Source organism: Tachyglossus aculeatus, chromosome 3 (assembly GCF_015852505.1).
Source record: "Tachyglossus aculeatus isolate mTacAcu1 chromosome 3, mTacAcu1.pri, whole genome shotgun sequence".
Classification (NCBI taxonomy): Eukaryota; Metazoa; Chordata; class Mammalia; order Monotremata; family Tachyglossidae; genus Tachyglossus; species Tachyglossus aculeatus.
The window spans coordinates 86067340-86092036 of record NC_052068.1 but is presented as its reverse complement, the minus strand read 5'-3'; the positions used below and the strand labels follow the sequence as shown (position 1 = coordinate 86092036).

The 24697-nt window shown below is 43.2% G+C and overlaps 1 protein-coding gene across 1 annotated transcript in view; it reads right to left on the bottom strand.

Moving 5' to 3' along the window:
• Positions 1-24697, bottom strand: part of MYO5B (myosin VB) — a 382924-nt gene that overhangs the window by 189042 nt on the left and 169185 nt on the right. The window contains exon 5 of the mRNA XM_038743484.1: positions 13461-13617. Coding sequence (XP_038599412.1) covers positions 13461-13617 — 157 coding nt within the window. The remainder of the gene's footprint in view (positions 1-13460; positions 13618-24697) is intronic.

Here is a 24697-nt window from a genome sequence, read left to right as displayed (position 1 = left end):
AGGAAGGTCATTGAAAATACAGTAAAGAGCATGGTTTGGCCACTGGTTATAATGAGAAAAGAAAACATATGTCTAAGGGATTTGGCAAGTATGAACTGGTTTTCTCAACAATAGCTTTGATGTTCCTAGGGGTATCAGTCAATCCGTGGATGGTATTTATTGAGCATTTACTATATCAGAGCACTATGTTAAGCATTTGGGAAAGTATTATACAAAGGAGTGGGTGGACATGTTTTCTGCTCACAAGGAGTGTAGAGTCTACGGGGGGAGACAGACATTTAAATAAATTACAAATAGGGGAAAATAGAGTATAAGGAGTTGTGGGGATTTAAGAATCAAAGTGCCTAAGGCGTACATAGTCATATACAGAGTTGCCGCAGGGAGACAGGACAGATAGAGGAAATGAGGATTTAGTCAGAGAATGCCTCTTGGAGGAGATGTGATTTGAGGAGGGTTTTGAAGAGGTACCACTGCCCCAGTTTATAGGTTAGAAAACAGAGGACTTGGAGGGGCAGATGATGCAATGAAGGCCTGAGAAGGGAATTGGGGAAAGGATGCCAAGTCAGGAATTAGCTCTTTCCACTGATGAGAGGCTGTGAGTTTCCAACAGTGCTCCAGAGCTCAGAACAGTGCTTGGCACATAGTAAGAACTTAACAAGTACCATTATTATTATTCCAATCATTCAATCAATCAATCAATCAATTGTATTTATTGAGCGCTTACTGTGTGCAGAGCACTGTACTAAGCACTTGGGAAGTACAAGCTGGCAACATATAGAGACAGTCCCTACCCAACAGTGGGCTCACAGTCTAGAAGGGGGAGACAGAGAACAAAACCAAACATACTAACAAAATAAAATAAATAGAATAGATAGGTACAAGTAAAATAAATGAATAGAGTAATAAATATGTACAAACATATATACATATATACAGGTGCTGTGGGGAAGGGAAGGAGGTAAGATGCGGGGGTATGGAGAGGGGGAGAGGAAGGAAGGGGCTCAGTCTGGGAAGGCCTCCTGGAGGAGGTGAGCTCTCAGTAGGGCCTTGAGAGTCAGAAGCAGCTGCAGCAGTTCCTCTGTTTTGACCCAAACAGGAAGGAAGATTTTGTTTTAAACTCTAGACTGTAAGCTCACTGTGGGCAGGGAATATGTGTGTCATATTGTTGTGTTGTACTCTCCCAAGTGCTTAGTACAGTGCTCGGCACACAGTACGTGCTCAATAAATATGATTGATTCTAATCCCAGCTCTGTCACTTGCCTGCTGCCTGAATTTAGATAAGTCAATTAACTTCTCTGTGCCACAGTTACCCATCTGAAAAATGGGGATTAAAACTGTAAACCCTATGTGGAACATGGACTTTGTCCAACTTGATTATCCTGTATTTATCCCAGTGCTTACTATAGTGCCTGGAACCTAGCAAGTGCTTAACAAATCCTTATTGAAGGCATATCTCCTCCAAGAAGCCTTCCCTGACTTATGCCTCCTTTCCTCTTCTCCCACTCTCTTCTGTGTCACCCTGACTTGCTCCCTTCTTTAAATCCCTACTCCCAGCCCCACAGCACTTATCTGCATATCTATAATTTGTTTATGTTAATGTCTGTCTCCCCCGTTAGACTGTAAACTCGTTGTAGGCAGGGAGTGTGTGTTTACTGTTATTTTATTATTATTATTATTAATAATAATAATAATGATAATGATGGTATTTGTTAAGCGCTTACTATGCCAAGCACCATTCTAAGCTCTGGGGTAGAGACAAGGTAATCAGGTTGTCCTACATGGGGCTCACAGTCTTCATCCTCATTTTACAGATGAGGGAACGGAGGCACAGAGAAGTTAAGTGACTTGCCCAAAGTCACACAGCTGACAAGTGGCATTGCCACAATTAGAACCAACGTCCTCTGACTGCCAAGCCCATGGTTTTTCCACTAAGCCACGCTGCTTCTTCCAAGCATTTAGTACAGTGCTCTGCACACAGTAAGCACTCAAATACGATTGAATGAATTGAATGATATGCCATTACAAACTAGAAAAGGGACACTTTGAGAGTCAGATTCTCCACTCACTGAGCAGAAGTCCTAGCAGCCTCTACTCTGACACAAAGTCCAAGCTTGTAGGCACTCTTTGGACAGCACATTCCCACTGGTCTTTGCTTCTGTTTGTTGCATTTTTTTTTTATTGTATTTGTTAAGTGCTTATTATGTGTCAAACACTGTTCAAAGCATAGGGGTAGATACAAGTCAGTCAGTTTGGACACAGTCCCTGTCCCACATGGGGCTCGCAGTTTAAGTAGGAGGGAGTAGGAATTAGTCCCCATTTTACTGTTGAGGATACTGAGGCGCAGAGAAGTTAAGTGACTTGCCCAAGCTAATGCGGCAAGCAAATGGCAGAGACAGGATTAGAACCCAGCTCCTCTGACTCCCAAGCCCGTGCTTTTTCCACTAGACCACACTGCAGCTTCTTAGTAAACCTTTTTTTTGCAATGTATAGACCAGATTACAAGACACTCAGGGCATTTTTGCCCTTCCTCTAACATTTACTCAATAATCAATGGGTTCTTGAATTAAATCATCCCATTGATGCTGACAAGCTCTTAGTCTGCGCCGGGAGCTATCCTGTAAGCTCTGACAATACTAATTGTAACAGGCAGTTGGTTAATTCCATGCCTCAAACCCCCAAGAAACCTTTCAATCAAAGAACTGTTGGTGAAACTAATCGTGTAGGGAATTCCAGCCACAGCAGACCAAGATCAAAACCGTGTCTGGAGCCGCTCTGGCTCTCCGGCTACAGTGGAAATAATGAAATGATTTCCTGGTCATTTCTGATTGCACTTTCTCAGAGGATTGTGCTTTGTCACAGGACTAAGAGCAAATTATTGGGAACCAGTATGGCCCTTGATCAGCATACCTATCGTTAGGAAGTAGCAAGGCAGGCTAGCTGGTGATTTATGATTTGGGCCTACCCATGGTCTGACACCCATGGGCAGAGTGGCAGATTGTCCGATGCCTGCTAATTAGGGCCCCTAGTCCTCTAGTTCTGTTTCAAGACTGAGTTCTAATCCTGGCTCTGCCACTTGTCTTCTGGGTGACCTTAGGACAGTCACTTAACTAATCTTTGTCTCAGTTACCTCATCTGTAAAATGGGGAATAATACTCTGAGCCCTATGAGAGACAGGGACATATCCAACCTGATTATCCTGTATCTATCCCAACATTTAATATGGTGCCTGGAACATAGCAAGTGCTTAACAAATTCCATTGGAAAAAAACAACTAAGGTCTCTGGGCAGGGAATGAGTCTACTGACTGTGGTATTTTACTCTTCCAAGCTCTTAGTATAGTGCTCTGCACACAGTAAGCACTCAAATGCCATTGATTAGGGATTCTTAACTCTTTCATCCTATTCAGGGCAAAGACCACAGGGTCTTGGAGGACTCGCAAATCTCTCCCAAATCATTTCTGAGATCCCACTCAGTACATGGCATTTTCTGAACACTCAGAGATCACTGTCAACGTGAAATATTTTGGAGACTCTTCATGGGAAGGGAACGTTTCTGTTGCATTGTTCTCTCCCAAGCACTTAGTATGGTACTCTGCACACAATAAGCACTCAATAAATACCAATCAACTGATTGAATGATTGATTGACAAAGTTTAACTGGAAAGAGGGGACAGAATGAATGCCAGACCAGGCTGGTTAGGGTTGCTTTGGGTCAAACAGATTTCCCCTCTCACTTAGCCCAGATTTGATACCTAGAAACTCTATCATATTTCCCCCCAACTCCCATCCCCCTGCCCCCCCAAAAAGAACCAAAGATTCATGCCTACTAGATCTTGCAGCCCCACTTAGAAGGGGAGCAGGGAGGGGAGAGAGTAAAAGCTGCAACACCATTATAACTGTAGAAAGAGCACAACTGAAATTTTTAACTTTGCCCCCATACCAGGGGAAGCATGCTAAAATGCTTTTCTCAATTATTAGAAAAATGTGGTTCCCCACGGCTTGTCAGTTAATAATTTCTATAGGCAGGCTTTTTATCTTGATAAACAGTTCCTGTATGTCTGCAGAGCAGAAAGCAACATAGTTTTCACAAAAATTGCTCCCATGCCTCATATCCCTCACCCACAACCATGTCAGCCAATACTCTACACTCACGCCACCAAATCCAGACTCTTTCACCCGCCTTGGAACCTCCCATCCTTAGATGGAAAAGGACAGATCCTTAACTTTAGCATCACCACCAATCTCAACCCTCACTCCCCCTCCCCACCATCCCAATCATTCGTGCCCCTCCAACCCCCAGCTCCGGATCTAGGCCACATTCTGCTTATATGGCTGAATGTATGCAGCTGGCTAATATCTGGGTTTCCGGCCAACTTCTACCATTACAAATCCACTCTACCTGGCTATAACTCAGCTCTCTTTCCTGCTTAAGTTCACTGTTTTGCCCCCTGACTCCTTGTCCACAATCTCCTCCAACTTTTCCAAACTTCAACTCCTTCCTGAAGTCCCTAGTCCCCCCCACTGCCCACGACTTCCTTCCCTAACCCTGATGACCTTGACAACTTCTTCAGTGGTAAAATTCTGACCATAAAGGTGTGAATTCCCTAAAATCTCCCATCACTCCTCTCTACTGTGGCATATTCATCCTTATCCTGCTACTTGGCTGCTTCTCATGAGATGTTCACCTGGCTGCTTTCAAAATCCACCCCTTCTAACTACACTGCTGACCCTATTCCCCTCTCACCTACTAAAATCACTTGGCTCCCATTCTCCCTGGCCCCAGCCTCACTATTCTTTTCAACCTTGCACTCACTGATTCTTCCTCCCCCTCTGTCGTCAAGCATGCTCAAGTGTCCCCCTGCAACCCCAGCACATTAAAAACATCCTCCCAATCCCACAACTCCCTTCAGCTCTCATCTAGTCTCTCTGCTCCCAATCCTAGGCCTATTCCAGGAATGAACTGCATAGCTGTATTGCCTTCATTTCCTCCAAACCTGAGACATCAAGATGACTATTTTGTTGAGCACAGATCACACAGGTGGGGAAAGTCAGTCAGTCACTCAATTTTATTTATTAAGTGCTTACTATGTGCAGAGTACTATCCAAAGAGCTTGGGAGAGTACAATTTAACAGATACATTTCCTGGAATGGTGTAACCCACTGCCCCTTATTGAATGCAAACAATGAGATCAGCATGGGCTAACGGGAAGAGCATTAGCCTGGCAGTCAGAGGACCTGGGTTCTAATCTCGGTTCTGCCAAATGCTTGCTGTGTGACCTTGGACAAGTCATTTATCTTCTCTGTGCTTCAGTTCTCCTGATACAGAGTAAGCACTTAAAAATACCATTTAAAAAAGCCAGATGTGCTCAAGAGTTGAAATGCTGAATTTGGCGACATGGCTGCAACCAGGCTGATGCAGCATGACCTAGTGGCAAGAGCATGGGTTTGGGAATCAGAGGATGTGAGTTCTAATCCCGGCTTGGCCACTTGTCTACTGTATGATAATAATAATAATAATAATAATAATAATAATAATAATAATAATAATAATAATAATGGCATTTATTAAGCACTTACTATGTGCAAAGCACTGTTCTAAGCGCTGAGGAGGTTACAAGGTGATCAGGTTGTCCCACAGGGGGCTTACAGTCTTAATCCCCATTTTACAGATGAGGGAACTGAGGCCCAGAGAAGTGAAGTGACTTGCCCAAAGTCACACAGCTGACAATTGGCGGAGCCGGGATTTGAACCCATGACCTCTGACTCCAAAGCCTGGGCTCTTTCCACTGAGCCATGCTGCTTCTCCAGCCATGCTGCTTCTCCTACAACCCCCTCCTGAAAGTTCACCTCCTCCAGCAAGTCTTCTGTGATTTAGTTCCCAGCATCCCGAATTTGTACTTTTTGTACAATTTTGTACAATTCTGTACAATTTGTACTTCCCAAGTGCTTAGTACAGTGCTCTGCACATAGTAAGCGCTCAATAAATACGATTGATGATGATGATCCCGAATCACACCAGCCCTGAGCCATCACCAGAGCTTATATTTTCCTGATTCATTCATTTTCTCATTCAATTATAGTTGAGTGCTTACTGTGTGCAAAGCACCATATTAAGTGCTTGGGAGAGTACAATATAACAATAGACACATTCCCTGCCCACAATGAGCTTACAGTCTAGAGTCTGTATACTCCAGACAGTCTACTGTCACCCATCCTCCACAGCACTAACACCCTTCCCATCTCACAAGCCCACAACCTTGGTATCATCCTTGACTCTGCTCTCTCATTCACCCCACACACCCAATCTGTCACCAAAACCCGCTGGTCTCACCTCCACTGCATCGTCATGATCCGCCCTCTCCTCTCCATCTAAACCGCTACCTTGATGGTTCAATCTCTCATCCTACCCTGACTGGATTACTGCATCAGCCTCCTTTCTGATCTCCCATCTTCCTGTCTCTCCCTGCTTCAGTCTATACTTCACTCTGCTGCCTGGATTATCTCTCTACAGAAACGCTCTGGGCATGTCACTCTCCTTCTCAAAAATCTCCAGAGGTTGCCTGTCAACTTTTGAATGAAGTAAAAACTCCTCACTCTTGGCTTCAGAGCTCTCCATCACCTCACCCCCTCCTACCTCACCTCCCTTCTCTCCTTCTATAGCCCAGCCAGCACACTCTGCTCCTCTGCCACTAACCTCTTCACTGTGCCTCGTTCTCGCGTGTCACGCTGTCGACCCCTGGCTCACGTCCTACCTCTGGCCTGGAATGCCCTCCCTCTACACATCCACCAAACTAGCTTTCTTCCTCCCTTCAAAGCCCTACTGAGAACTCACCTCCTCCAGGAGGCCTTCCCAGAGTGAGCTCTCCCCCTTTTCTCTTCTCCTCCTCCCCATCGGCCCCCCAACCCTCCCCCCCCTCCCCTCCCCACAGCACTTGTGTATATTTGTACATATTTATTACTCTATTTTATTGATGATGTGTATATAGCTATAATTCTATTTATTCTGATGGTACTGACACCTGTCTACTTATTTTGTTTTGTCGTTTCTCCCCCTTCTAGACTGTGAGCCTGTTGTTGGGTGGGGACTGTCTCTGTATGTTGCTGATTTGTACTTCCCAAGCGCTTAGTACAGTGCTCTGAACACAGTAAGCACTTAATAAATATGACAATGAATGAATATGCTATTCAATTGCACATAACAATAATAATAATGGTAGCATTTGTTAAGCACTTACTATGTGCCAAGCACTGTTCTAAGTGCTGGGGTAGGTACAATTTAATCAGGTTGTCCCATGTGGGGCTCACAGTCTTATTCCCCATTTTCCAGATGAGGTCACTGAGGCCCAGAGAAGTGAAGTGACTTGCCCAAAGTCACGGAGCAGACAATTGGCAGAGTCGGGATGGAGGCAGAATTAGAACCCACGACCTCTGACTCCCAACCCCAGGCTGTTGCCACTAAGCCATGCTGCTTCTCATTCAATTTCTTACTTGTGCTACTCCATTAGTAAATATTTCTTATTCCTGTCTCACATTAAACTGTAGTCTCCTGGAGGGCAGGGAAAAGGTCACCTCTGTTTAATATCAATCAATCATATTTATTGAGCGCTTACTGTGTGCAGAGCACTGTACTAAGCGCTCGGGAAGTACAAGTCGGCAACACATAGAGACATACTTCCCCCAAACACTTAAGTAGAGTGCCTTGCTCCCAAGGAGTGCTCAGAAACTATTACTTCTATTACTACCTCTCTATTTGGGGGGTCTGGGAACAGTCAGTGGACGAAAGAGAGGAAGTTAAAAGGAGATTTGGCATCATCTGCAGGGTCCATGTCTAGTGGTTTTAGCTAGAGACCCACTCTCTTTCTTTGCTGGCCCCAATCCAATTGGATTTCTTCCTAATGAAACAAAGGGGCCAAAGACTGGCAGAAGGGCAGACTCCTAAACGACTTTGTCACCAAACCACAATTAAATGCCTTAGGTTTACAGACTGGAATCAGAGTTGGCAGTGCAACTCTGCAATCATTTTGTTCTTTTCAGCTTGGAAGAATACCCTATTGAAGAAAGAAGAGAAAAGAGTGGGAACTGCAGTAATTTGGGAGCCCTGACTGAGAAGAATAATCAACCACTGGGTGGATTTTATTTTTTCCAGTTTTCCTCCGTCTTTTTGTGTTGCAGGCCTAGTAATCATATTTTCATTGCTCTCTGACCGATCAATCAGTCAATGGTATTTACTGAGTGCTTACTGTGAGCAGAACACTGTATTAATCTCTAGGGAGAGCACAATACCACAGAATTAGCAGAAATGTTCCCTGCCCACACCGAGCTTACGGAACAAGCCCCAAAGATACCAGAGCTGGGAAATTCCAATGCTGAGTGAGCCCCAGAGCAGTGGTGAATTTTAATCCCAAGAACCTGGCAACGTAAAATTAAAGAAATGAATTTGAACTAAAAACTGATTGCAACATGAAGAGCTACATCAGCAGAAACAACAAAAAAACCCTGCAGGACCAAGATTCGGAAAGAGTGGTGGGGAAAGCCCCTGCTGATTAGCATCAATGTAGTAAAAAAGCCACCAAACCCAGGAATAAATTTTCTTTTTAATGGTAGTGGTTAAGTGCTTACTATGCACCAGGCACTGTACTAAGGTCTGGGGGTAGTTACAAGCCAATCATGGTGGACACAGTCCATGTCCCACATGGGGTTCACAGTCTCAATCCCCATTTTACAGATGAGAACTGAAGTAACTTGCCCAAGGTCACACAGCAAACAAGTGGTCCCATGCTCTTTCCACTAGACCACACCGCTTCTCACTTAAATGCCAATCCATAGGTACCAGTGCCTTGTATAAGTAGCTGTGATGACTCGAAGGTGTCCACAGAGCAATCAGTCCCTTAATGCTGCTCGGTGGCCCATATGAACACTTTGCCATTCATGTGACTGGAAAATGGAGAAGAGGCAAGTGAAGGAACGTTTGCAATTTGTGGGTTTAGCAGCACATTATTACAAAGCCCTGAGCATTCACTGTCTCTACAAAGAGGAATTGTGCATTCATCTCCCTCTCTAGGCCTGATTGCCACAGCGGCGTTCATTCCTACAGAATATCTTCTTGCCCTCCTCCCCAGCCCTCATATACCTACCTTCTCTCTGCTGCAGCGTGGTATACACCACCATAAGTCAATCAGGGGGATAACACAAGAACCGTCCAAACTAGACCTGAGGGACTCTCAGAAATGATTCAAATTACAGTGTAATGTGTGAAATAGAGAGTCCAGAGTAGACAGAATGCTGTCTCTTCTGCTCCAGCGCAAGTTTTCATTTCATGATTTGAAGAGACGGCTATTGAAGAATCAGAGAAAGCTTGTCCCATAATGAGCTTCTACTCTCAGTATTAATTCATTCATATTTTACTGAGTGCTTACTGTGTGCAAAGCATTGTACTAAGCACTGGGGAGAGTACAGTGGAACAACAGACACATTCCCTGCCCACAATGAGCTCACAGTCTAGAGCTCTCAGTAGAACACCATCCACGCTGGTACAAGTAGATTTGTCATTCAAGGTGTGAGTTCTATAGCATGATTTTCCCATAGCACGAGGGTCTCTGGCTCCAAATTAGCACCTGATAATATAAGGGGCTGAAAGTCAGTCCACCTTCAGTGGGGGGAAAAAAAAGTTACCCTATTGATCTACATTTATATTCCCAAGTAAGCTCTTTGGGTTGGTGTCTGATCTCTTTCTTGTTGCTGGGCTGGAATGAGAAACGTCATCTCACCACATCTTCACAGTTCAGGCTTCAAGGCCTGGCCCCCTTGTTGGGTAGGGATTATTTCTATTTGTTCCTGAATTGTACTTTCCAAGCACTAGTACAGCACTCTGAACATAGTAAGTGCTTAATAAATATGACTGAATGAATGAACTAGCTTAGAGCCCATTGTTGGGTAGGGATTATTTCTATTTGTTGTCGAATTATACTTTCCAAGTACTTAGTACAGCGCTCTGCACACAGTAAGTGCTCAATAAATACGATTGAATGAACTAGCTCTCAAAACAGGGGTCCAGCAGCCAGGTCTCAGTCAGAAAACACAGTGGGCTTGGTTTACGTGCTACAAGCCTCAACCCACAGGAGAACAGAAACATGGGCCAACAGTCCAGGGGAGTCAGTCCCCAGGCTTCCTACTGCTGCAACAGGAATGGGGGAGGGAGGGGATAGGAATAGAGAGGGGTGGAGGGACAGGGAATGAGGGAAAGTGAGGAGGAAAGGAAACCGATAAAGGGAAAAAATAGGAAAAGGGTACAAGACTGAAAAGAACAGAAGAGGTAGCTCGCAGAAAAGGGTACAAAATAAAATAGAATAGATATGTACAAGTAAAATAAATAAATAAATAAATAGAGTAATAAATATGTACAACCATATATACATATATACAGGTGCTGTGGTGAAGGGAAGGAGATAAGATGGGGGGATGGAGAGGGGCACGAGGGGGAGAGGAAGGAAGGGGCTCAGTCTGGGAAGGCCTCCTGGAGGAGGTGAGCTCTCAGTAGGAAGAGTGAAAGAGCTGAGCAGTGGATTTAAGGTGGCCAGTGACAATACATGGGGGATAAAGGACACATGTAATGCTAAGATAGGTATTGTGCCAGATACAGAGCACTATCACCTGCATCATTTGATGGCAGTTCAATAATAATAATAATAATGGTATTTAATAATAATGGTATTTATTAAGTGCTTTTATTAAGCGTCAAGCACTGTTCGAAGTGCTGGGGTAGATACAATCAGTCAGATGGGACACAGTCCGGGTTCCACACAGGTTCCACACAGGGCTCATAGTCTTAATCCCCAGGAACAGAAAAGTTAACTGAAGTGACGATGTTAAGGGAAGTGACTTGCCCAAGGTCACAGAGCAGACAAGTAGTGGAGCCAGGACTAGAACTCAGATCCTTCTGACTCCCAGGCCCAAGCTTTATCCACTAGGCCGTGCGGCTTATCAAGCAGTATTTGTTAAACATTTACTGTGTGCCAGGCACTGTACTAATCACTCAGATGGATAGAAGCAAATCGGGCTGGACACAGTCCTTGTCAATCAATCAATCAATCATATTTATTGAGTGCTTACTGTGTGCAGAGCACTGTACTAAGCGCTTGGGAAGTACAAGTTGGCAACATATAGAGACAGTCCCTACCCAACAGTGGGCTCACAGTCTAAAAGGGGGAGACGGAGAACAAAACCAAACATACTAACAAAATAAAATAAATAGAATAGATATGTAGTAAAATAAATAGAGTAATAAATATGTACAAACATATATACATATATACAGGTGCTGTGGGGAAGGGAAGGAGGTAAGATGGGGGGATGGAGAGGGGCACAAGGGGGAGAGGAAGGAAGGGGCTCAGTCTGGGAAGGCCTCCTGGAGGAGGTGAGCTCTCAGTAGGGCCTTGAAGGGAGGAAGAGAGCTAGCTTGGCGGATGGGCTCACACATGGGGCTCACAGACTCAACCCCCATTTTACAGATGAGGTAACTTAGCCACAAAGAAGCGAAGTGACTTGCCCTAGGTCACACAGCAGTCAAGTGGCAGACTGGGATTAGAACCCATGACCTTCAGACTCCCAGGCCTGTGCTCTATCCACCATGCCATGCTACAAACAAAGCTTTTCTCCCAGGGTCCCCAGACTCCCTCCCTCCCTCCCGAGCCAATACAATCATTTCCCAGTTCCCTGTATACTGAAGCCCCACTTCCAAGCCATAAAAGTTAGCATCAGAACTGAGGTGGAGAGTGGCCAAGCACTTGAAATAAAAATTCCAGACATAAAGGACTCTAATGCCATATCTCTGCTGGACAGACCAGGTGAAAATTGGAAGAATGAGAGGAGGATATGAGGAGAGGTACAGAGAGAGGGATTAGAGACTGGAGATAGTGATGAATAAAAAGAAAGGTAAACAGAGCCAGGAAGAAACAGCCAAACAGAAAAATTGACTGGTCTAGAGAAAAGGAGGGGAGAGATGACAGGAGGAAAAGAGGAGAGAAACAGAGAGAGAGAGAGAGAGAGAGAGAGAGACAGAGACAGAGACAGAGACAGAGACAATTATAGAAGAAGAAAGGAAAAGGGAGAAGAAAGGGAGAAGGTAAAATACAGCTTCTTGTCTAATCTAAACAAAAACTTGGTATTTCTCCTAGTGTCCTAGATCACTATAAGATGCATCAGACAATATCCTACAGTCTCGTTTAAAATGACAAAAAATTAGAAAAACATGCCTTCTCCATTTTTCTTTTCTCTTCAAAGCCTGGATATTCTGGCTCCATCTTTTTTGTTGTGCCAAGTTACGAGTTCCTTTTGCCTTTTACCCAGAGTGGTCACTGCCTCTGGACCACTACCTAATAACAGTTTCATTTATAAGGCAACAGTCTAAGTGGCTTGGCTGTGTCCACTGAGACAGTAACATACAGGGACTTTCGAATATGTTTTCCTGAAGAAGTGAATTTTATGGTCCAATCAATACAGAAGGAGGTTGACAGAGTATTTGTCACTCAAAAGATTATAACATAGAGGCATCAATTCCATAAGCTGAAATGCCTATTTGGGACCAGGACTAGTGCTTTGTGCCTGTAAAGCAAAGGCAGTTTCCATATATGACTGGGGGTAGACTATTTCAATAATACTGAGAATAGAACATCCATAAAATGTTCAGAGTGAAGAGAATATGGAAGTGCCGAAAACCTGTAACACTGATGAGCAAGCTAGAGAGACTCATAAAAGGAGTAAGAGAGAGGAGTGAAAGGGGAGAGAAAGAGACAGAAACAGAGTGCATGCATATGAGCAAAAGAGCCTGCGATCAATCTTGTTTGGTTTTGAAGATTCCACTAATATCTGCAATATCCTAACCACGGGTGCAAATATGGCTAAAAAGACCAAGACTTCAATGTACAGTCCTTTTCACCACCTGAACACTTATAGATATTCCTCTGCTCCCTGGTACTTTCAGTATTTGCAGTGCTTAGAATATGCTAGCATTTTAATCCACACTAAAAAGCCAACAATACCTCTGAAGTAAAAAAGCAGCATAAATAGAGAGGGAAAGGGGAGAGAAGATGTGAGTTTGAAACCTGAAGAAAGGATGTGAGGTTGGTGGGGTGGGGAAGAAATCAGTAGCTAGGAAAGAGAAGCAAGAGGACAAACTTAATAATGAGATTGTTTGGATTAAACTTTCCTTATCATCATCATTAAGGACATTATGGTCTCCCTTCCACAGCATCAACAATGAGCCCTTATTGAGTGCTTCACAGGCACACAGAAGACAAATTATATGGACCTAAAGTTGCCAAGTAGATTAACACAGGTGAAACAATTTGAAAATCTGAATGGTTTAAGAATAGATTCCAAGTATTCCGGAGATCAACCACTAAAACTGCACGGATGTGCTTCCTATAAGGGAAAACACAGCAGGACATTGAGGGCAATCTCTACCTCCATGATAGGACTGGATGCGAGGACTTTCTCTTCAATGTTGGTTTCACTGGCAGAGCCTCCAACTGTGGCAAAGTAGCGCATGGCGTATTTGGCTGACACAGTCTTCCCAGCTCCAGACTCCCCACTCACAATGATGGACTGGTTCTTTTCATCTCTGCACAGACAATGACAAATATTCAGATTAGCCACTTGCAGTTAAAGTTCAAGCCCTCAAAGACTTCAGGCATTTCAGGCAACACCCTGTAACTGCAAAACTACTTTGTACTCTTGAACCACCAAAGAAATTTGGGGTTTTCTTTATAAAACCAGCACTAGCTTAGCATTCAACCTAAGATTAGCAGAGGTAAATAGCATCTGACTGCCTCTTACAAGGCAGCACCCAACCAATCCACCTTGGGAAGAATTTGCTGTACAATCTCTTTATTCATCACCTCCACCCCTTCACCCCTCCATCGAAAGTATGAGCTTAGAAGAGTGGAAAATTGGGCCACTGGTTTAAAATTAGATCTCCATGTCAAAGGTAAGAACAATGCTGGGAAGCCTGGGAGACTGTAACAAACACAAAATAATTGGATTATGTAGTGACATATTACATTTGGCCCTGAGAATGCACAAGTAGCAAAAATACACACTTCTCACTTAAAGGATTGGGGACTGGAATCAGCCATTTCTCTGGAAAATGACTTACAAGACAAGGTTTCTCAGTTAACTGCATTTACTGAGTGTCTATTGAGCGCGGAGTGCTTAACTAGGTGCTGGGGGAGTTATAAAGGAAGTAGACATGGTCCCTGTGTTAAATGACCTGAAGTCAAAGGAGCCATTTGTCCTGTACACCAAATGAATAAGGCTGTTTTTAAAAAAGGGATAGGCAGTCCTCCTACTTTAACAATAAAGGAGAGAGGAAAAACCCAAAGAGTCCAATGAGGAAATTCCATTTGCCTTTTCAAAACATAGAAGAGTAAAAGGAATTTGAAATTTAAAAGCCAAAAGCAAAGGTACAAAAATCAAGTAAGGAAAAATAGAACAATGCAGAAATTCAATTGCAGAGATCCCTTTAATAGGATATGGAGATAAACTGAGATTCTTATTGAACGAAATGTAAATGTGACAAGGAATACCATCTGGAATTTCCCAGGCTTAGTCAATCTTGACACTTGGAGCTTAAACTTTTCATCTCCTGGAATCAAGAGTGGGAATATCTTTCCATGATTAAATGCTGCATCCTTTGATGGATTGGGAAGTACTGTACTTAGAAATGCAGCAGCAACTAAGGGAAATGAACAAAAGCAGGATGAGGAGCTAGGGATACTGCCTTTATACTAGACACTTAAAAAGTGTGTCTGAATCTAACATCTGACATTTTATGGTCCTAAAAAGTTGCAGAAGAGGAAAAAAGTTCAAGAGGCAGAGCACTTATCTGTGTCAGGACTGCAAGGGATGAAGGGGTATCCTTGGAAAATAGCCCAGGACCCTTCTGACTAATGAAAATGGCTTGTAGCAAATTCAGAAAAACGGCACACAAGCTAACAGCAAAATGACTTTGAGCCAAGATCTAGCTCTAGATTGTCTAACACTGTTAAAAGACAATAACAACACCAAAAAAAAAAAAACAGGCAACCTTAAGGACCAAACAATGCCAATGAGACAATTCCTTTGACACTAGCATCAGGCCTAGTGGATAGAGCATGGGACTGGGAATCAGGACCTTGGTTCTAATCCCGACTCTGCCACTTCTGTGTGAATTTGGGCAGCTCACAACTTCTCTGGCCTCAGGTCCCTCATCTGTAAAATGGGGATTAAGACTGTGAACCCCATGTGGGACAGGGACTGTGTCCAACCTCATTTGCTTGAATCCATTCCAGCACTTAGTACAGTGCCTGGTTCATTGTAAGCACTTAACAAATTGTAGTATATTCATTATTAGTAAACCCCAGGAAAGTTACTTGTTATATCTATGCCTTGGTTTTCTCATCGGCAATAAAACAGATATGACTGTTCCTATCAGTGGTTCTGAGGTCTTAGTCACTTGCTCTAGGGAAGCCCAGGATCCTTGAAGTACAAGCTGTAGTCACTGCTCTGTTCAGGAAATTATTGCTATTCCTACTTCCATTACCAGACATATCTGGTCTACCATCTCTGTTATACTGTACCTTCCAAAACACTTAGTACATTGCTCTGCACACAGTACACACTCAATACGATTGATGGATCTTTTTCACTAATGTTGCTCCTGGTGTCTGCTGCTGTACCACAATGGATTTTTCAATAAATCAATCGATCATTTATTGAACGACTACTGTGTGCAGAGAACTGTACTAAGCATTTGAGAGAGTACAATATAGAATATATTTCCCCTTCAAAAAGTCCAATTTGAATAGCAAAGTAGCTGCCCATTTCCCTTCCCCCGTCAGCACGCCCCACAGACTCAGTCAGCCTTGCCAACCATCAAGGCTTCAGACTTGATTTGCCTGAACAGCCCCCAGAGGGATGTTTTCCCCTCTCATTTGTGGATGCCTTTTTGAGCTCTGAATGACCAAAAAGAATGAAGAAGCTTTGACTTTGCAGAACTGAAGAGTGGGAGGGTAGGTTGCAGATAAAAGCCTAGGCCCACGCTATCAAATAACAAAGTCATTTCAATTATCTTGAAATGTGGGTGAATTGAGCTGCCTTGAAGGGTTCCTGGGGGAAAAGTCACTCACTCGCTCAACAACATATATTTAGTGCTCGGTGTGTGCACTTGGAGCACTGCACTATGGAAACTGCTCAGGAAGAACAAGGCATTATTTTGGCATTTGAGGGGGAGGTACCGGGGACAAGGGAGAAAGGAAGGTAAGAGTGGAGGAAAAGCTTCATCCTATATATGACACAAAGATAAGTGGCAGGATCAGCGTACTGCCACCTCAGCCAAAGGTTTCAATTCCAGCTCATTTCTGGGACATTCCAGGAAATGCAGTAATAAAGGTTATTCTTGTGCCAAACTCAAAGCTCAGATGCTTTACTTCTTAGGGTACTGCTATATCTACCAGGAGTTTCAGGCAGCCAATATGGATTAATCAGTTAAAAATGGAGCACAAGCCAGAAATGAAGTTCACTTTGCCATCACCTGTCCAACATACTCAACACTTTGCCCTCTCCAGGGTGAGGAAGTGCTAAAAGGTAGAGGTTAGGTGAAGAGAGTGAGGGGGAGTCTTTGGAATTAACGCTCCCCTCCGCGACAGAACTGGTGATGTGTTATCAGCAACTGGCGAGCACCAGGTACATGCATGTTACCGTTTAACATGAATTAGGCTACTTTTGTGTGCCCGGTGATGCTTGCAACACTATGAGAGATATGGGCCATGCCCACAAAAACCTTCCATTTTAAAATACACAAGACAGACGCAAATGTAAAAAGGCACCAGAAAAAAAAAAAACACTTGGCCAAAAACTATTCCATTCCTTTCTCCTGCTCCTTTCTCTTTCCTCAGCCACACTTCTGATTTGGGGAAAGAATACTGGAGTGAGGCAGCAAGTTCAAAACAAGAGAAGGAATCCAGCTCTTGCGTCTGTACAGACCATGCTCCCAGCTACGGTTGGAGACCCTGAAAGAGGACAGGCCTGTAATCAGATATCTTTTCTTGACCTTTCAACCAGTGTGCATATGCAGAGTGCATGGTTACAGACTTTAAAAAATAATAATGATGGCATTTATTAAGTGCTTACTATGTGCACTGTTGAAGTGCTGGGGAGGTTACAAGGTGGTCAGGTTGTCCCATGGGGGGCTCACAGTCTTAAAATAGTCTTAATATTTTACAGATGACGTAACTGAAGCACAGAGAAGTTAAGTGACTCACCCAAAGTCTCACAACTGACAATTGGCAGAGGATGGGGGAAACTTCAGGAATTCTAAATCCCCCAATTCAGTTTCAATGCACTGTTAGAAATGTCAATTGAACAACCAATTTATAAATCTGCAGAGGAAAAGAGGGGATTGACAGGAAACATCAAACTGTGCCATTATCTTCAATTTCTTCCTCTGACAAAGATTAACAACTTGAGCGAATTAAGGGACATGTGAGGAAATGGGTACATTGTGGGACTCTAGAAGGTATTGGATATGGGGATTCATGAGATCCTTAGGGGAAAGATGAGAACAACAGATTAGCAAAAAAAAGATTAGAAAGAAAGCTGAATGACCTTGGGGCTCGTCACTTAAATTCTCTTTGCCTCAGTTACCTCATCTACAAAATGGGGATTTAGACTGTGAGTCCTGTGTGGGATAGAGACTCTGTCCATCCAACCCAATTATTTTGTCTCTACCCCTAGCACTTAGTACAGTTCCTGGCATATAGTAAGCACTTAACAAGTACCATGAAAACAAAACAAAACAAAAAAAATGGACATAAAATGTATGTGCTCTTTCTGCTCTGGTACAGAATCAGGTTGGCAAAGGGAATATTCTGGGGTCAATATCATTCAATATTTCTACCAGCAAATCCATTCTGGCAAGCACTCTTTCTCATGCCTTTTTCCTCTTCAGAAGAATGCGTCAAATGAGCCAGCTGGAGTGTACAACTTGTTATTCTAAACGAAAGTGCTGAGCATGGCTTTTTTTCCCCTTTAGTCTCTCTCATGTCATGGGAAATTAATGCAAATCATTTGCAATACAGTAGTTTAGCTTCTCAGCTACAAAAAATGAAGATCACACTAGTTCAGATTTCCACACCCCAGGGGGACTTCAGGGGTGTACTCTGTTACTCACTGGCTATAGAGTTCAGCCTCCAATAATGTGGGTATGATTATCTAGTCACATCTTCTCTTCCTGACCTTCTCTTCCTCCTGTGGCTTTATCTTTGGGTCATTTCAGGATTTATCAGCTCCTCTTCTGGAAGGAGTACCCCGGAAGGGCAGGAAAAGACTGACACTGTTGGTGCTCCAGCCCTGACTAAAAGTCATGCTGGGAAGGAGGGCCTCCTCTATTGCTTGAAATACGGCTTCTGAATTCTTGGTGGCTTTTAATTATCCAGTCAGTCAGTCAATTGAATGTGCAGAACACTGTATTAAGCACTTGGGACAGTCCATAAAACAATATAACAGACTCTCTTGGTTGCCCCAAACCACAGAGAACCAAGAGTTGACAGAACAATGAACAGAATCCAACATTAGTGAAATAATACCACACACTTGTGCAATTGTAGTGTGAGGAAAACAATATCCAGACATATCCAAGGTACCGCCTTCTCGCAATGCAACCTCCCCAAGAATAAAGTCTGTCTTACTTGCTGTTTTGGCATATCTCTGCCAAACCCTAGCCCTACTCTATCTCTTCCCTCCCCACCTTCCTGTCTCTCTGGCGATACCTTCACCATGTCTTTTATACTCACCAGTGAATTTTTTTCTTTTTTCACACTTTAATTTGAACCTCAGTAGCAACTGCCTTCCCTGCTGCTCTAACTTCCTCTTTATGGGCTCACAGCTTGGCAACCATGCCCCAGCCAAAGCCAGGGGGATGGGGGAGACAGACCTGGGAGGAGACTACCCCACCAAATCTCTCCTGAGTTCAACTCTGTCTCTACAGGCAGGGATGAGGAGCAGACCTGGAAGCTGGGGAAGGAGAAGTGGCAAGAGAATCCAGTGGCTGCCATGAGTTTAAAACTCAAGTTAAAAAATAAAATACTGTGAAGGGCAAAAGCTGTGGATGGGAAGAAGAGCACAAGGGGACCAAGGAAATATGGGGAGGGAGAAAGTTGATTAGATTGGATGAGGTACAACTGTATATCAAAAGGTCAGTTATATAAAACAACGAATCAATAGCATTTCAATCAAGCAATCAATGGTGTTTGAGCATTTACTGTGTGCAGAGAACTATACTAAGCATCTGGGAGAATGCACTACAATAGAGTCGGTAGCCACTTTCTCTGTTCTCAAGGAGCTTAAAATCTAGTCGGGGAGGCAGATGTTAAAGAATTACAGACAGATTTGCATGTCATAACTTGAAAGAATGCCCTTTTTTGGCTAAAGTAGCATGCCTACGCAATAGTTACAGATAGGCTAGTAGGTCTATTCTTTCTTAATACTAGACATTTTGCCACCAAAGACACAATATATCAGTAAGGAAAGTGTTAGTTCCCTGCTCCTCATTCTACCGGGGCTCAAGTTTTTAAAGTTGCCAAATCCCTGGGTGGAATTCAACCTGCCACTGGGGCCCTGGCAGACCAACAACCAATGGTATTTGTTGAATACAGAATGTATGTACAGAACTGCATTAAGTTCATTCATTCATTCATTCAATCAATCATACAGCTTGTATGTACTCTGGTATAGTGCCAGTCACATAATAAGCACTTAAATACTATAAAAATGGAATTTTCAACCTTTTAATGTGTGTAAGAGGGCAAGAGAGCTTTAGAGTGCAGCACTCATAGCTGAAAAGATGGTGGGAGGGTTCAGCAGAGCAAAAATGAAGGATTGGGGCAAGAGGGAGCTCAAAACGCCATAGCAGAAAAGTCACCCTTAAAAAAAGGAAGAGAGGCTTATTAAGGGCAGACACAGAAGCAGCATGGTCAAGTAGAAAGAGCATGGGCCTGAGATCCAGGAGACCTGGGTTCAAATGCCAGCTCTCCCACTTAGCTCTTGTGTGATCTTGGGCAAGTCACTTAACTTCTCTGTGCCTCAGTTCCCTTATCTGCAAAATGGGGATTAAATGTCGGCAAGCCCCATGTGGGACAGGGACTGTTAGTGATCTCATTATCATCTGGCTACCCCAGCGTTTCATACACTGCTTGGCCCATAGTAAGCACTTAAATATTTAAAAGTCCTCAAGGAGAAAACTTTACTGAACAAGAAGCAGCTTGAGATTCAGTGCCAGCACAGGAAATGGAAAGGGTGGCTGAAGAAAGAAACTAAAGAGACTTTCCCAAACCTAAATGCATTGAGCCTAAAAGGGACACCAAGAAACACTGTTTGGATAACAAAGTTTGGAAATTTGAGGGTGCGATCCAATAGGAAGGTGGGAAGCATTGATAAAACATGCCCAGGGGAGGGATGCACAGGAATGGAAACACAAAAACACCTGCTGCCGGAATTTCAGGTGGCAAAGGATTTTTGTAGACCATGGGCAAAGGGACTACAGGATCTGTGATCTATGGAAAATTAATATTTGCCTCACCTTCAACCCCACAGCACTTCTGTGCATATCTTTGAATTACATATGATATAGAAGTTATTTATATTAACATCTCTCTCCTCCTCTAGACTGTAAACTGGTTATGGGCAGGGAATATGTCCGCTAATTCTGTTGCATTCTTCTTTCCCAAACACTCAGTTCAGTCTGCAATTTGCAAGCGCTCAATAAATACCAATGATTGATATTCTCCTAAGCCCTTAGTACAGTACTCTGCATGTAGTAAGCACTTGATAAATGCCACTAATTGATCTGAAATTGGGGTACCTGACATACAAGCAAAAATTTTATGACAATTTTAGAATGTTAATCATCCACTTCACAACAGAAGATTCTGGTGAGTATTCTTTTGTTTGAGGGAGTCAAAACTAGAGGGTTTTCAGAGGGAACCATGGGAGCAGACTTGAGGTCATGGAAAAAGCAATGGAAGGTATCGTGAAAGGATGAAAGAAAGAAGGAATGGTACTGGAATGTTAAAAGCTTTCTAAATGAATGAATTTTATTACAAGCTTGTTTTAAATGGTTGATTTTTGTAATATAAAGAAAGAAAATCTTTCTCCTGAAAAATGGGCACAACATTTTTTTTTCTTTCCCAACTTCACAGGAATGTCTTGAAGATTAATTATCATGTTAGAGTCACCCACCATGAAAGGCAGAGCATAGATGATGAGTATGCTGGGCTCTCCAGAGGAGAGGTGCCATTAAAATCCAGTGAACAATTGCTCCTTGTTTCATTTTTTAATCTCACCCTCCAGGTGAGTCATATGCCTTCCTCCTCATAGACTAAAGATCACTTCTAGCTTATCTCACACTCTCCATAAACCCGACTCTTCAGTCACTTTTCCCAGGCAGAGCACCAAGAAACTTGTCACCCCTTTATTAACAACAAGATGTCTCTCACATTTGTCAAGATGAATAAAAAACAACGGCTCATTATGGAAATCATGTCTTTGTTTTAATGATGATTAGTGGCAACAACTCTTCTGGAAGAGATTTGGGGGCCATGAATCATTTCCATGAGTATGAGTGGAATAATTGGAAGCTACGCAATCATGACAGTGCCATTTACTCTGTTTGGACATTTTTTTAAACACTGGGCTACCCCTAAACAGCCCCCGCTATAGACAACAAAGTTTGATTTTTGGATAAATATTTTTCAAGTCTTCACAGGCACTGAAAAGTCCCAGGATGGCATTTCAAAAATGCAAATTACAGAGGCATAGGTATTTTAAAACCCTGGTAATTCAGGAAAGATCTGGCCGGCTCAAATTAAGATATATACTGATCACCAAATGTACACAGTTGCACCTACTTTTAGAAGGGGAAGAATGATGTGAATTAATGCTTCACTCCAGAGGCCAATCATTCACTTCTATTTGAGCACGGTGACAGCAAGTCAAATAACACAAACAAAAAAAATCCTTCCAGATGTCACAGAATACAACACCAAAACAACTGCTCCATTAAAAATAAAAAGTGAGAAGATATATGAAACTGTCTTTTCTTCAACGATGTGTGTGTGTGTGTGTGTGTGTGTGTGTGTGTGTGAGAGAGAGAGAGAGAGAGAGAGAGAGAGAGAGAGAGAGACAGACAGACAGACAGACAGACAGACAGACAGACAGACAGACAGACACTGGGAGAAAAGAGTGAGAGGCAAAGGCAGTTCCTTTGGGGTGTTACGAAGGAATAGAAAGCATGTACTTTCTCCTCTCTCCCCCTCTAGGACTCCTTCTTCAGACTCTCCCCCTCTAGATGAAGCCCACTGTGGGGCAGGAAATTTATCTGTTTACTGTTGTATTGTATTCTCCCCAGCACTTAATACAGTGCTCTGCACACAGTATGCGCTCAATAAATATGATTGACTGACTGCTCTCAAGGAGTTCATACAGTGAAAGGGAAGACGGGACAGACTTCATTAAAGTGTGACCAGCCTCCCCACTTATCAGTGACCACTGCAGAAGGGAAGCTTGCTTTGCCAACTTGTAGCACAGTGGGCCTTTGTTGCCAGGAGGGGCAAAGAATCTAAAAAATCTCCCCTTCCCTTGCACGCGCACACACACACACACACACACACACACACACACACACACACACACACACACACACACACACACACACACACACACACACCCCTCCCCCCCATACTATCTTAGCTTATTTCAGTGTTCTTCAATTGGAATAATGAATATTTCATACACTCTTATTGCTTGTAATTCACTGTTGCTTGTTCTGTCAGGCTATCCTCCCCCACTTGGATTGTGAGTCCCTCGTTGGACAGGGACCCTGCTTTAATTTATCTTGTATTTACCCCGGAGCTTATAGAGCTCTTGGCACACCAACTTCTCCCCAAATCACTTCTCCAAAAGGCCTTTCCTGACTAAAGCTTCACTTCCCCCATTCACCCTCTCTGTTGCCTATGCACTTGGGTCTGTACAATTTTAAGCACCTTTTCAACCCACCCCCATAGCACTTAGGTCCATATCCATTTGCAATCTATTTTAATGTCGGTCTCCCCATCTAGTCTCTAAAATCCTTGTGGGTAGGGATCATGTCTACATACCCTATTTTATCATACTCTTCCAAGCATTTATTACACTGCTCAGCACACTGTAAGCACCCAAAAGCATACCTCTGTTTGATATCCTCTATAGTAACAAGGTTTGTTTTTAAAAAATTCCAGGTAACTATTTTGATGGTCTTAAAAAACAGAGGTCTTTTCTTTGCCACCTATCATTTTTGCCAAACCAGGCCAATCTCCAGACTCCTCCACAGACTCCTGGAACTCCTTCCAGCCCACATTAAAATCTATTTTTGTCTTATTCAGAGCCTTCTCTATCACCTGCACCTTTTCCCTCAATTTCCCCTTGCCTCATTCCCTCCCACAGACTCAGCTTCCAACTCTTGGTTCATTCTAATCTCACAGTCTCCTCCACTCAAGCATGTCCTTCATCTGTCTCCTCTGCTCCCCATCTCCAGCCTCTGAGGCTTCTTTCCTCAAGGCCTCAATCACGGAACCATGCAACAGACAATTATTCACTTAAGCAGAAACATCCGAGCCCTGTTTCACATTGTCCTGGTGACAACTTTTCCACGGTCACCTTCTCTGTACCAGCTCAATCTACAAAGCAGGCAATGAGATGGCTACTTTGGGTTTTTTTGTTTTGTTTTTTAATGATATTTGTTAAGCACTTACAATGTGCGAGGCTGGGGTGGATATAGGCTAAGCAGGGTTGCCTAGTGGATACAGTATGTGCCCGGTAGTCAGAGGGACCTGAATTCTAATCCCGCTCTGCCACTTGTCTGCTGAGTGACCTTGGGCAAGTCAGTTCACTTCTCTTTACTTCAGGTACTTCATTTGTAAACCCCATATGAGACAGGGACTTTGTCCAACCCAATTTGCTTGTATCCACCCCAGCACTTAGTATAGTACATAATAAGTGCTTAACAAATCCCACAATTATTGTTATTATTATTGAACACAGTTCATGTACCAAATGGGCCTCACAGTCTCAATCCCCATTTCACAGATGGAGTAACTGAGGCACAGAGAAGTTAAGTGACTTGCCCGAGGTTGCACGGCAGACAAGTGGTGGAAGCAGGATTAGAACTGATTCCCAGGCCCATGTTCTATCCCCTAGGCCTCACTGAATTTCAAAATTTGCACCCACACTGGAGTGCAATAAACCATCTTGGATGGACAAACACAGATCTATGAGTGACCATGCCCACAAAAGGCACCCTGCAAAAAGAATGAAGTATATGACATCCAGGATTAATCTTCTGAGTCCTCTTCCACAGTTCGTGCCATTATCCACCATGCATCCCCTGTAATTTTCCTCTGTAGTGCAATTAAAGGCAGAGGTTAACACATTTTTTTGTTATGAGCTTTGGTCATTCACACAGCCACACCTGCTGAGGCTGTGAAAAAGTCCCTCCATATGTAGGTAATGTATTAATTCAAGTCCCACAATGTTCTGCGAAGGCTGCTGGAAATCTATCTTTTAAGGCATGATGAATTCCTGCTCATTGAAACCTTCAAGATACTTATATTTCTTGTTGGAGTAATTATGAG